Raw genomic sequence first — 15,013 nt, 5'->3', positions numbered from 1 at the left:
TTTTTCCCATCCATCCGCGAAGTTTTCTTAGACAAAGAAAACTTTTTAACTATAATAAATTAAAAGAATATAATGTTTCTTACTACTGGCTCCAATCCAAGGTATCAACATTCCTACCTGTAAAATAAAAATAATATTAGAATAATTTTAAATATTAAATAAATTAATAAATAAATAAGTACAAATTACTTCAATAATCATGTATGAGAAACTGTATAATAAATAACAATACTACTTATTTATAAGTTAATTACGCGTTTATTTTATCATATTATTTAAAAAAAACAAAAAAGTTAAAAAATGTATAATGTATGTAATATATTATAGCTGTTTATGTAGATATGTATAATGTAAATAAATAAATATAATATATATATATATAATAAATTCTTTATCAAGGAAATAATTACATCACTATCAGTTGTAAAATAAAGTACAATTTATCACGACAATCAATCCAGAAATATTATAACTATGTTAAAACCAGCTAACTATAAAATACTTAATACACTAATAAAAGTAATCCTTGACATATGTGTTTTACACAAAGTATAGTAGGCTGCTTATTAATGCTGTACTCAATGTTAAGACATATAAAGTAATAAATAAACCATAATTGATTCCATTTTAGTTGATAATACAATTAAGATGTGTTTTCCATAAACAACTTACGAGATACAAAGATGTAGTCCTACTTCAATGTAAATGTATTGTAACTAAAGCTTACTGGTAAACGACAAAAGAAAACTGATTAGTTAAAATTTATTTATTAAGTAATAATATCCAAGGATAATAAAACTAAAAAAACATGCTGAAGTCAATAAGGGTACTAAAACGTATAAGCTCTAGGGAACGAGTATTTGATAGATTCTATATTCATGCATAAAGTAAGAAGTGTGGCAACATCTGTTGACGACAGGTATACAAACAGGCCACACAACTATAAAGGCCAAGAATTACAACAAAAAACCTATGTATAGTATCAGTTCGTACATCAGATATAAACTAAAATGAAATCTACTACAAATAATACTGTACAATTATAAATAACAAGCCATTTTTTATTTTAGTTTTTCACAAATTTCTCACTTAGTGCTAAAATACTATCTATGTTTAAGCAATGAATACATGATAAAGAAACATATAAAGCTGTGACACATGGAATTAAAATCTATTTCCGAATTCCAACATATTTTTAAATTAAATAGGTTAGTAATATTATTAACAAAAAAAAAAAAAAAAATGCAGTCTTTAATAAAAAAAATAATAAATAAATAAATAAAAGCACATAATTAGTTATTCACAACGTTACTTAAACTTGATCCTTATTTTTCACGGTATAAGAGACAAGTTGAAATTTGTTATCATTATTTTTTTCTTATTTACTTATACAAGCTAAAAAAGTAATAAAAGATATCTATTGACTAAGTGTAACAAGGAATTTATGAATTCCTTCACACATGCGTAAAACGGGTTTTTTCAGGTTATAGATTTTTGGCTACGATTTGAATTTCGTTTAGAAAAGTGAAAATTTAATATTTGGTTATTATTATAATGACGGTGGACATATTTACTGTGTTTTACCAGAAAAAAACAGATTCTTGCCGGGAATCATACACGAGACCATGTGTTTAGATTCTAGTATTATACATTACATTAAAACCTTTTGAATACTTTTAAAAGCGCTTAATGTTTTCTTTTAATGAAATAACATAATAATTTAAAATAGATAACTACACGATACTGTTAAGAATAATGAATGCCATATTAACATTGGAAGGTCATCGATTTTCCAATGTTGTATAAATTTTCCTTTAGTTTCCGTCGTGAAAAAAAAATTTGTTAATTGTACATACAGTAAATTCAGGTTTTCTTACACACATTCATTTTCATATCATACTTCCGATAAGTTACAAAAAAATATATAAATAAAAAATAATAATAAATTAAAATAATGTTCATAATCTTTCAGTGAAAAATTATAAATCATTACTGTGATGCTACCTTTTGGAAAGAATTCCTTAACTTCTCAAGAACTGAAATATAGCGGCATTCACCAAAGGTATTGTTGGATTTGTATAAAATTCCTAAAAGGGTAATTCATATTTCTATCATTTTGTCCTTTGCGATTTATTTTTCACTCATATTTTTATTCTGTGGGTGTAATTCTGACTCTGTTAGTCCTATACTGAGACCTGTAGGGTTAATGAATCCTTGGAATCTTTAGACCGATCTACGGATTTTGTTTCCTGTCTCCTCATTAGACAACAGGTTTAAATTTGAAGTTTTGTCAAACAAAGCCTTTTAGTTCCTCTTAATCTATTTCATAGAGATAAATTTTTTTTAATTAAAGTTTTATTTGGCTAAACTCTGGAACCAATGAAACTAAGTACCACTTATGACATATCGTTGAAATGCTCTCTCTTATTATTGCAGTTACGAAAAAGTTCAAAATCCATATTTTTTTGGATTTTGGACTTTTTTTGTATACTTTTGGTTTAGTCGATTGCAATCAAACGGGGATGTGCACAGCTAGATGTTACAACAGTCCTAAATCCAAAATTCAACATCCTACGGCTAATCGTTTTTGAGTTATGCGAGATATATATGTACGTACGTACATATATATTGACTAGTTTCACGCCGAAACTAGTCAAAGTGGATTCAGAGATAATCAAAATGGATATTTCAGTTGAAATCTGGAAACCGAAATTTTTCGCGATCACAATACTTCCTTTAATTCGTACAAGGAAGTAAAAATTACCACAAATATAATAAACGTTAATTTTACACTAATCAACCAGGATTAGAAATTATTAGCGTTAGAAGTTAGTTGGTATTGAAATATAAAAGCAATGCTAATATATTTTTTATCGTCGTATATATGCTAATATATATTATATTAATTATCGCCGTATTAGTAATAATTTTAGACTAAAAAAAGCCCTCTCTGCACATCCAGTAAAGAATATCCAACTACTGTAGTCTTTTGTTAATAAACAATTGTTCCTGCGCAAGAAGAAATACCCCTCACTTTTCCAAAACTTGTCCAGCGGTCTACATCTCGGGGAAAATTAATAGAACAATTAACTAACCATATATCTTATTTAAATTTCAAATAAAATAGTGTATTTAATTGTCAGTTATAATTCCAGTGAGGCATTTCGCTTAGTCGAACGGAAGAGTGATTAAATAATACGTAATTTTAATCTTCATAAACTCTAGAAATTCTGTTATATATATATTTTTTATTAATTTTTTCCAACTTTTTTTTACCTTTTGCATAAATACGACCTACATAGATTTTTCTATACAAATATGTACAACTTAAGACAGTGGTTTTGTTGATATATTTATACAGATTAGTTTTATTAATTCCGTTAAATTTTATGACTAACTAAAAATAAGAAATTAATTTATGTGCTTAAATGCAATATAAAATAATAACACAAAGAAGCTTGTTTATTATTATTTCTAGTCATCCATACACGTTCCATAGTAGCCCAATTCCCACTATTGGAAAAAGAATGAATGTAGTCACCCAAAGGAATAGAAATCTAGTTAAATAGAATACAATCCCCTATACAGACTCTATTGAGTTATCTGATATAATACAAACTTTGATAGGTCAGATAGAACTAACTAACTTAAAGATGGCTTCCTTCAAGGTAATAATAAGGAATGAAAAACGAAAGAAAGAAAACAATTTCTTAAATTATTATTTAACACTAATAAATGATGATATTGCAATCTTATAGTTATTAAAATAAAAAATAGTTACTGAAGCAACAAGGAAATTACAAGGCAATATATTTGACGATACCCTAACTAAAAAAAGAATTCCTGATAAAAAAATTATTACTTTTTTATAAAAATAAATAAAAAAAATTAACTATCGTGTGCAATTTAAATATAAATTATTGAATTACTATATTGACGTAACATTTAAAACGATGAATAATGAGAAATTAAATCTGGGTAGAACTAAAATACGGATTCACTAAAAATACTTCAACAAATCCACACAAGGTAGCTTTAATGAAAGGATCTCTTTGAATTAACGGGTCTTTGAGCAGTTTGTGGCAGGTGATTCTATCTACAGAACTGTTCGGGAATTCTTGGTTCTTAAATAATGGCTTAAAAAAGCCTAAAATCCTAGCTTGGGGCCGAGGTACTCAAAAGATAAATGTTAAAAAAACCATAAAATTAAAAAAAAAACTCTTAAATGACCTCAAATATTATTTTTATTTTTAGATCACATTGCTGAAAAATAGGCTATCAGACTATTTATTTGGCATTATACAATTTGCAAGCTAGTTCGATCACTTCTAAGATAATGTTATATTAATGGTCTCTGAGTGATCAGATAGTAGTGAATAACAATAAATCCCAATATTTTTATTCAAATTCATCAAAAAAATAAGTAACCATTATTTAGATTTTAACTAATTGGATTTCAACGTAGCTTCTGCATCATTACAAACGGGCTATAATTAATTAATCGAAGCCGATGCTAACCGCTGTTGACTATTAAGTTAAATTACATGTAGACGCTAATTTCTGCGGTAGAAAATTAAAAGTTTTTTTCTGCAACATTAATTTTCTTAAATTTTTAGGTAAATAATTATCAGAAAAAAAATTAGTTAATTTGTAATCTAAACTTTACTGTGTTGGGATCGTAAGATTATTTTACGTTAAAGGAATAGCTCTAGAGAAGTAAACTGGAGAATCGCGAAAGCGAAGCAGCAGGATTATTGGAATAACTAATGGGACGATTGATCGTAAATGATAAAAATGTATTTTTACATTTTCAACTATACCTATAACTTCCTCAGCGCGACTAAACTGCATAAACAAGCAAAAAAGCTTAAAGAAAATTGTTTATCTACATCATACAGATGTAATTATTTACAGTAATATGAAAATGTACTTTAAATAACCGATAAAAAATAAATTTAAACCATCTTTGAATACTTTATTATTTCGAATAAAAAAAAATACATTCACCAATGAGGTCTTGGGGGCAAAGCGGAAATGAAGTGAATAAACCTTTGTAGTCGAGATCTGCAAGGATTTAGGTAGGACCATCCGCTTGTAAAAAGTATTGTTGGGTTATCTTATTTCTAATACTGGTTTGAAACAAGCTGCTTTTACAGTAGCTGGAAAACGACTGCGCAATCCTAATTCCAAAAGAGGGGGAACCTTTAGGATATTAAAGATTATCGACCTAACTCTGTTCTTTGTGTCAGGGACATTAATTAAATAAAATTATTCCTGGACATTTGTTTTGATGGGCGAGTAAATCATAGAGCATACAGTAAAGTTGACCCTTTACACCAAGAATCTTTGAAAGGTACACCACTACCAAATTTATTTTTCTCTTATTCTTTAGTTACTTCTGAAGTAGAAAATTGTAAGAAGGTAGCCTGTATGTATTTTAACTCTAATAAGAATTTCCGGCATAGTCTCACATAATAATCCAATAAGAAATCAGGAATTTAGTAGGAAATTATTTCCAATCAAAATGGTTAAACAAGTTTATTAAAATGTTACAATTTTGATAGAAAATTCTGTATGAAGGACGCAGATAAAAATTTACGTTTCTACTGTGCCACTTCTCGTGCCGCCAGATATCTAATTCACAATTATAAATTGGAAAACGCTAGATTTCCAAGCGTCACAGGCTGTGCTGGGATTACATTCAACTACGGTAAGACCAGTACTATAATATAGTTAAGTGTTTTGGAATTACAGACGAAATGTTATGAATAAAAAAGTCTGATGTGGACACCACATGACTTCCTTGTACGCCTATTAAATTGCATATACACATTTTTTTTTGCAATCAGCGGTTACTAATTATTAATAAATCAATATATTTAAATTAAAAAAAGGAAATGAAGTCGAATTTGAACCGATGTGCCTTCCCCTTGTAAGATCCAAATATTTCATTAACTAAAATATAATTTGACTATAACTCTGGAACCAATGAAAATAAATACCACTTATGATATCGTTAAAAAGCTCTCAATGAGAGCGTGTTACTGAAGTTAATAAAAAATGGGAAATACAATTTTTTTTTAAATTTTGAGCTTTTTTAAATACTTTTGGTCCAGTCGACTGCAATCAAAAGGGGAAGTGCACAACTAGATGTTACAACATCCTAAATTCAAAATTTCAACATCCTACTGCTAATCGTTTTTGACTTATGCGATATATAGGTACATACATTACGTACAGACGTCACGCCGAAACTAGTCAAAATGGATTCAGGGATGGTCAAAATAGATATTTCCATTGAAATCTGAAAACCGACATTTTTCGCGATCATAATACTTCCTTTACTTCGTACGAGGAAGCAAAAAGTTAAAACTATTCCGAAAAGACGTCCCGAAATCTTGGCTTCAAATCAAATTCAATGTAACTAAAGAAAATTATTGTTCATCATGTAACCTTTAAAGGGTTCATACTGCTTTGCAGTCGCAGGAGTGCAAAAAGTTGCAAAATGTTCTCTTTTTTATTAAATACGGCCAAGTCGATACGACCCCAAAATTGATCGAATTTTGTGTTCTATACACAAGAATTATACACAACTTCTATAGCAATCTGTATTTCATCTTTATTAAGATACACGGAGAGGACATTAATTTAATCTGTACTAAATGTGTCGAAAGACACAATTTTAAAATACTCAAGTAAAATTTTTAAATTTCACGGTTTTAAGAAACTGCAAAATTATGATTACGCAATTGTTTGAAACAATTGGGATATATACCTTACGATAATTGATCGTTTTGATTTTTAAGACTGTGACATTATGTTAAGGGCGTTATTTGCTGTTGTGATTATCTCATCACAAGGCCACGTCATGGAATAGAACGAATAGGAGAGTTGTGATGGAGTGTGAGATTGAGGTAAAAAAAAATTTATACAGTTCAGCATTGTTTATTAAATAAGTAGGCCGGCAAGTTAAAATTAAACTGACAGACCACAAACAAAATTTTCGGTCTCGATGATTTAGCTACATCAATGTGAACACGCCAGATATTTACTTCCTGTATCACATGCTGGGACTCCGGACATGGTCTGGCTCTAGTTATCAGATATTTTCCGTCCTAGATACGAGTATATTCAATATTGTTACACGTGCGTACACAGATTAATGCTCATATATACGGACGTACGAGGTGTTTCGGTATATACGTTGATCAATCAGCTTTGAGTTACGACATCTGTCATGCAGGATGAGGAAATATAATTTAGGAGTATTTATGGATAATTAAAACCGGCATTAAACTTGAAAAAGGTTAGAGAAAAAGAATTAAAATATAAAATGATGAAATATTGGACTGTTCTTCGCTGAAATTTTATTTAAAATATAAATAAGGTCAACGTTTTTGGGAACTCATCAATTTTACTTTAAATCAATAAACAAATTTCATCGTTTCCTAAATAAAAATTCTGAAATCGGTGAAATGAATTATAAGTCTTCAAAAAAAAAACTTCTTAAGTAACGTAAAATGTACCTTCTGAATTCACCTTAAAACATCAGCAATTGTAGGTGAATTATACTCATTGTTTTCCTTAAATTATAGTAAGAGAAAAACATACAAATACATAGTTAATTTTCTGCAGTAAATTATAAAGCGTTTATTTTCATATTTCTTCAACTGTATCTAGAAAAAAACTCATACTTCCCTTAATTTTTACCCCCTAGTAGTTTTTTGAACATTCTATCATTTTTAAGAATAAACCATTGAGATTTTTTTCTTGAGACATAAGATTATAAACTGTTGCATTATATGTATATATAATATATTTTATATGTATATAAAACCAACAATTCACCCAGATACTGCTGGACTATGAACTTTTCAACAGAATTGTGACGACAGAAAAAAAATTACACAGATAAAACTGATCTAAATACCTAAATACACATTATTTTATTATTGTACTTGCATTTTCTTATAAGACCCTTTAAGAGAAAACTGCAAAAATCAAAAATCTGAGGTCAATCACTTGATAATCAACAGCGATAATCTTTTAACGTTTTATAGCCTTGACTAAATATTTGATGAATCAAATCTAGTCAGAAACTTAAAACAAAAAAAATTAAGAATGTTTAAAATTACAATAAAGTTTAGTTATTAAAAGGAAGTGCATTATAAAAAATTTAAGTTATTTCCTGTTATAATTCAGTATTTATTAATAAAACAGGATCAATACAACAAGCAGTGTAATTAATACTATATGTAATTTATTGTGATATGTTCAATTCAACATCAAAAACTTTTTATTTTTGTCAATGCGCGATAGTCGCTTAAAATAATAATTTCACACTTCATTACGTTGCACGTGTAAATGTGAGCTTCAAATTACTATAAAATCCATTCTTATTAATACAGAAAGAAGCACGTGGTAAAGAATACATTGACCTTAAAACAATATAATATTAAGTAATAATCTATTAACAAAGTATAACTTCCCTCTTTTCTATATTACGTTTTATGTTTAATTAAAAATGTGACTGTTAGTAACAGGAAATCTGCAATGATGACTTTATAATTAGAATATGTAAAATAGGTGAGCAATGACGATCTAGTCTATACATATTTTTTAAGTCAACCAGAACACTAATATACTTTCCAATAATTAATCATATAAATGTAATTTAATTTTAAGAAAATTTAAATAATAATAGATTAGTTTTACCAGTTTTGATACTTGACAACTAAAATAAATCACAACTGCACACAGATTTCATAATTTTCAAGTACCAAAATTCTTCCCATACAATTTAATACATTAGAATTATTACACTTGTATATTACAACTGGAACTGTTTAAATACAGAAACAAATTCAGAATCCTCGAACCTCGAAATATGAATTTTCAAATAAAAGACAAAATAATTTTATAAAATCAATTGAAACCCCATATTAATAATAGTTCAAGACAAATAAGGAGGCTTAAGATATCTAACCAACGATATTAAAAACTAATTCATTGCCATTGAGATTTGAGTTGGAAGGAGTATAATATATTCTACAACGGAGAGAAATATATATATGTATCTATAAAAGCAATATGTCCTGACCGATTCATAATCAACGTCCAGCAAAAACTACTAAAGATAAATTTATGAAAATTTGTATACACGTTCTTCTTACGGTGTACGTGCACACTTAGAAACGATTTTTTGAAATTCCGAATTTAAAGGATTAAAATGGAGTAACAATAAACTATATTATTTTTTTCTTAATTTCTCGGTAACAAATGAAGATAACTTCATCTTTGGTGCGGTTACTCTTCATTTGAAATCTAAAAACCAATCTCTAGATTTTTCGAAATTCGACCTTGAAAGGGGCGAAGAAAACCCGACAATTTTTAAAACAAATGTACATTTTCCACTACACTAAACGAGATATTCATTCGGCTTGGGCTGAGAAATATTCTTCAAATAAATATCAGAAAACCATTTTTGGGTTTGTGATCAAAAAACCAAATTAGTCACTGCTACTGTACGTGCGACGCGACTGGCTGCAATTGCCTCCGGTTATTTGACTAAAAAACATAAAATTAAAATAAAAAAAAATAAAAAAAATGAGAAACCAAGTACGGTCACCTACTGGTGGTGTTTGACAGGTAACGCTAAGAACGAGGCAAAATACATTTTTACCCGTACCAAGGACGGCTAACCAGCTATAACTACTATTTTTAAGGTGGATGCCAATTTTGAAACCCGTATTCTACAGATCACTCTAAGTTTTGGGTTTGTACTGACCAAACTGTTGCACTAAAGAACTTACAATAGATTATAGGTTACAATAGGTTTAAGAATTGAACAGGCTTTAATTTTTATTCAACATCATTATTCTCACAAGAATGAGTTTAATGAAAACAGGGGGATCCGGGAGCTGAACCCCTTGGCTAGATGGGAAGGGCAAGCGGATACTCATTTACCACAACTTTAATTACTACTGGTCTGATTCAGAAAATCCTTTTAAGAAATTATAGAAAATATTTTTAAGAATAAATAGTTTACATACTGATCATTAAACAATTACAACTTAATCTCTGAAAAAGTACAAACTAACGTGATGCTTCAAGGTCCGGTCCTGTAAGGTCTACAATTTTGCTTTCCCGTCTAGCGCTACAGCTTAGAAGGGAAAGTATTGTAATCGGTCCAATTTGGGCATATACGGTTTTCACCGGATCTTAACGTTTTGACACCTAAGAAACTCAAAAAAAACCAGATGGAAATTTCCTGGATCTTATATTCGTATGTACGTGTGTGTGTGTGTGTGTTTCGGTGTCACACAAAATCATCTTACATCTCTAGAACTATTCAACCGATTTTGACCAAACTTGGTCAGATTACTTCTATATATGGGGCATTGATGCCAATGAATTTTCAACTTAAAAGGTCAAGGGGTGAGGCTTTAAGGCAAGGTCACCCTCAGTATCTCAAGATTTTGCCTAATTAAATCTTATTTTTTTTAGGCGCACTTGTTAACAATTAAAAAAATTGTTATTAAAAAATGTTTGCAAAATCGCACCCCCATTCCAAATCATTCACTAAATAAACTAGCAGCTAAGTGGGTATTGTGCGTCATTAGTACCCCCTTTCACCACAAGAAGCGCTAGTGTAGCACTGACGTACAGTTACTGCAGCGTCCATTTTTTTTTTCTGATTAGCTTCCAGAGCTACCGTATGGTATTACTTCAGAGAATGAATGAAGATTTGTATGAATGTAAATGAAGTCTCAGGTTGACCATTCCTGAGATGTGTGGTTAATTTAAACTCAACAACCAAAGAACGCCAGTATCTATGATCTAGTATTCAAATTCATACATATAAAAGGATTCACTAGGATTTGAACCTTAGAACTCTCTATTTCGAAATCAGCTGAAGTTCACCACTAGACCAACTTGGTGGGTTCATAGCAGATGCTATAGTCGTCTGCTATGTTGTAACGTCACAGTCTATGATAAAAGATGTTACAAAAAATTACAATTCAACGCTAAATTAACAACCCACTCGTTAGTTAAAACAACAGCTAAGAGAGACCATTGCTATAAATATAATTTAAAAGACGATAACTACTTAACATCGGCTAGATCTGATTCGTTATGAAATTCCAGGAAGCCTTAGATATCAGATGCAGCTTTCCCGATTAGGAAGCCGCAAGTAAGATCTCTTTATTATAATGAGTGTATCTGTAACGAGTTATATTTATAGATCGCCAGGTCAGGATGTGTCGTTAATTAGAACCCACAACAGAATAGTAGTCGGGAACAGTATCTACAGATCGTTAAGGTTAAAATATAATCGGTTCGGATGATTCTTAAACTATAAATTTCAATACGGGAAGGCTAAAATACTATTTACAGCAGTTCGACACCCACAAAGTCGAATGGCAAAAGCAAATGCTAAGAACTACAGTAATTAGCAGATTAATTTCTATGGGTAATATAAATACTTATAGTTAGCTTAACACTATTAGCGTTCCTGTAAGTAATGTATACGTAATTATTTTTATATTTATGTAATCTAATTAAAACTAAAAGCTTCACAAGGCGTATCACATTTTATATATATATATATGTCTCCCTCACACTCACCCTCTTTAAACATTTATTTACATCGCAAAACAAAACTAAAAATATTAAATAATAGGAGAAAAATTAAAGCCTATAAAACATCTACCAATTTTATAATGAAAACCTTTTTGAAATCGGAAACAAGGATTTTGAATCCCTTTAGATGTATCACTTTCTCATTGTATTAATTACCTAAGGATGCATTCTACAAAAATATTTTATGGAAAAAATTAAGGAAAAGAAATTTCAAAAGAACTGCTTTATAAACTTTTGTTTTGCAATGAAAAGAATCGGGTTTCCCATTTTTCCTTAATGAGATTCGTCTCGTAATGAAAAAAAATTCTTATCTGCGATCGAACACTCAGGATATATTTCACCCAACCATTCATTACAAAGGATTGAAATTAAATGTAATTTGTAAATATAATTTTTAAATGAAAAACGTATGAGAAAAAATAAAATAATTTTACATTACAAAACATATTTGCTTTATTTTATTTTCTCGTTAAGTCTCGTTTCTGGATTAAATTCAATATCATAACGATATGAAATCTGTGTTACAATAAAAAATAAGTTATGATAGTACGACACGATGTTAACGTATACAGACGAAACTCAATTTCATATTTTTCTGTTATGACATTTTATAATGAAAGTAGGATTGATAACGTAAAGAAACCCAAACGGAAAATCAGATTACTTATCTCCTGTTAAACATATCTGTTCCTTTCCCAAAAAGATAAAAAATATCATACGACATTATTATACAACCATTTCGTTTTTTTTCACATTAGAAAAAATGTATAATTACATAATGAATAAATATTCTTAAAGAAACATTCTTTCATGAAAACTTCAAGAACTATCTTAATAAGGAAATCATAAAACTATCTGCAAAACTATTTTGATGAATTAAAATTTTATATATATAAATTTAAAAAAATATATAATAATGTACAAATGTGATTTAAACTACAAAACTACGCGTAGTTTTAAAACAAAAGTTACATAATTATCTCAATCTTTAATTACTCGATTAAATAAAGATTTAATTAACTAAACGAGAGGAGCGAGGTAATATTTTTTAACTCGACCGTTTGGCAAATTTATGAAGTTCTCTATTTCGAAGTTTATGAAGCAGTAAGAACTTTTTAATTGTACGAAAATTTGCAGTAAATCTTACTATTAAGGGGAACAACGTACGACTAACGATTTTTCTTAATATTAACAGTTTTTAAAATGGTGACTACTACGGGTCTGTTCAGAAAAGCGCTGATTGTTAGTCCTCACTTTATGAGTCACTGCTTAACAAGTGTTCTTTATACGTACTAACTTGGTTGAACATCTATTGTAAAGTATATTAAACGTTTAAAAAAAAGAAGAAATACGGCAAACAGTGGAAGTACATCTTTGAAAGTCAGTGATGTTTGGTGTCCCTGCAAACAATGCTTAAGATAGTGCTAATATAATAAGATTGTTTTTGCCACCGGTTAAACCTTCCACCGTCAATTATGATCGACAATTTGGTTTAGCACTTAATATTTTAATTTTTATTTAATCAACTTACTTTTGCTGAAGAGTCTTCAATTTTTTGAATTCAGTACTAAAAAATCAAATACCTTTTACAGATTTACTAATGCATTTAATTCAATTTTTTATTTCTTCAAAAAAGAAAAAAAAGCAAGTTTTACAATAATTTTTTTCCCCGCAGTGTTTAAATTTACAATAGCTTAAACTTTACCGGAACCATAAATAAATTTGAATACTAAAAATAATGACGTTCCATTGAAATTCTTCAAAGAAATGTATATGAATCCTGTATGCATATGTACGCGTATATGTATCTAATACAGTACACATAAATATACAATAAATATAAATAAGTACATACAAAGATGAAATGTTTCACCGTTTCTTTGTTTGATTAGTTATTCTTTGTGCGACTGATAAGACTATTTTTTTATGTTTTCTTTGCTTTTTGAACTTTATCAAATATAAAATGAAAACAAAACAAATTAAAAATACAAAAATTAAAAATAAGTGAAATATAATTTTTCGTCAGTAATATTTTATTTACGCAACGAACACACAAACAAAACATCTCTAACGCTGATCGACAAAAATACACTTATAAGATGAGATAAATTTCCCATTAAAAGGAACTGCCGAATTTCAATAGCAAGGTTATATGGCTGCAATGTTATCCGTTATTTAGAAATTATATGTATTTTTATTAACATAAAACGTACAGAAGAAATTATACCAGGTATCAAAATGTAACCCACCGGGTTGATCTAGTGGTGAACGCGTCTTCCCAAATCAGCTGATTTGGAAGTCGAGAGTTCCAGCGTTCAAGTCCTAGTAAAGCCAGTTATTTTTACGCGGACTTGAATACTAGATCGTGGATATCGGTGTTCTTTGGTGGTTGGGTTTCAATTAACCACACATCTCAGAAATGGTCGAACTGAGAATGTACAAGATTACACTTCATTTACACTCATACATATCATCCTCATTCATCCTCTGAAGTATTATCTGAACGGTAGTTACCGGAGGCTAAACAGGAAAAAGAAAATAAAAGCTATCAAAATGTAATGCGGTAGAGCTGTTCAATATCTTTCATATATATGAAAAAATCTATTTTTTAATTTGTCTTTCAATAAATAAATATTAACTATGAAAAATTAACACTATGTACGAAAACGAATTTAAAAGATTTAAATATATAAACATTTTAAAAAAGAAATAATTAAATATATTAATAATAAAAATCCACCTTTATTTATATTTCATTACAAGTACAATGAAATCGAAAATATTACTGTGCAAACACACACACGCGCACGCGCGCACATATTCACACAGATTATATCCTATTAAATAAGAGGATAAAATAGTGTATGTAAATCTGATAGTAATATTAGAAAATCGAATTTTTTAAGTAACAGCAGAAAATACGTTTAACTTATTTAATTTACAGCTTTTATTTAGTCGTAAAATTTATACACAGTTGTACAAATTATTTTATATACTTAACTTACCTAAATGAAAGAAAACTGCAATCAAAAATTATTGTTAGTAATTAAATTAAATGTTAATAATTATAATGTTAGTATCTCAATCGAAAATACTCAACAAACAAATTTTAATAGGACGTACTTATACACTCAAAAGTTGTAAAACTCGGAATTAACTACAATCGTAAATTAATTGATAATGATTCTGCATAAATTGCACTAATAGAGGTTGTTTATTAAGAAATTTTAACCTGTTTTTAATGCTTAAGAATCAATCATATGACTGAACATTTATTACATTTTTAGCAATGTTTTCTATGCTAAATCTTCGTGTGTATGAATGCGCGCATACTAACACCATACCCAATTGCGGTTTAACCATTACTATT

General features: G+C 28.9%; 1 protein-coding gene across 2 annotated transcripts in view; it reads right to left on the bottom strand.

Moving 5' to 3' along the window:
* Positions 1 to 15,013, bottom strand: part of Pka-C3 (Protein kinase, cAMP-dependent, catalytic subunit 3) — a 277,829-nt gene that overhangs the window by 120,268 nt on the left and 142,548 nt on the right. Inside the window, exon 3 of one of the 2 annotated variants that reach the window (XM_075355539.1) lies at positions 84 to 117. The exons of the other annotated variant lie outside the window; for it this stretch is intronic. Coding sequence (XP_075211654.1) covers positions 84 to 111 — 28 coding nt within the window. The 5' untranslated portion in view covers positions 112 to 117. The remainder of the gene's footprint in view (positions 1 to 83; positions 118 to 15,013) is intronic. 2 annotated transcript variants of the gene reach the window in all.

This window comes from Lycorma delicatula, chromosome 2, assembly GCF_047948215.1.
Source record: "Lycorma delicatula isolate Av1 chromosome 2, ASM4794821v1, whole genome shotgun sequence".
In the NCBI taxonomy this organism is placed as follows: Eukaryota; Metazoa; Arthropoda; class Insecta; order Hemiptera; family Fulgoridae; genus Lycorma; species Lycorma delicatula.
The sequence above is the reverse complement of the archived record's forward strand: the minus strand, read 5'-3'. Positions and strand labels throughout refer to the sequence as shown.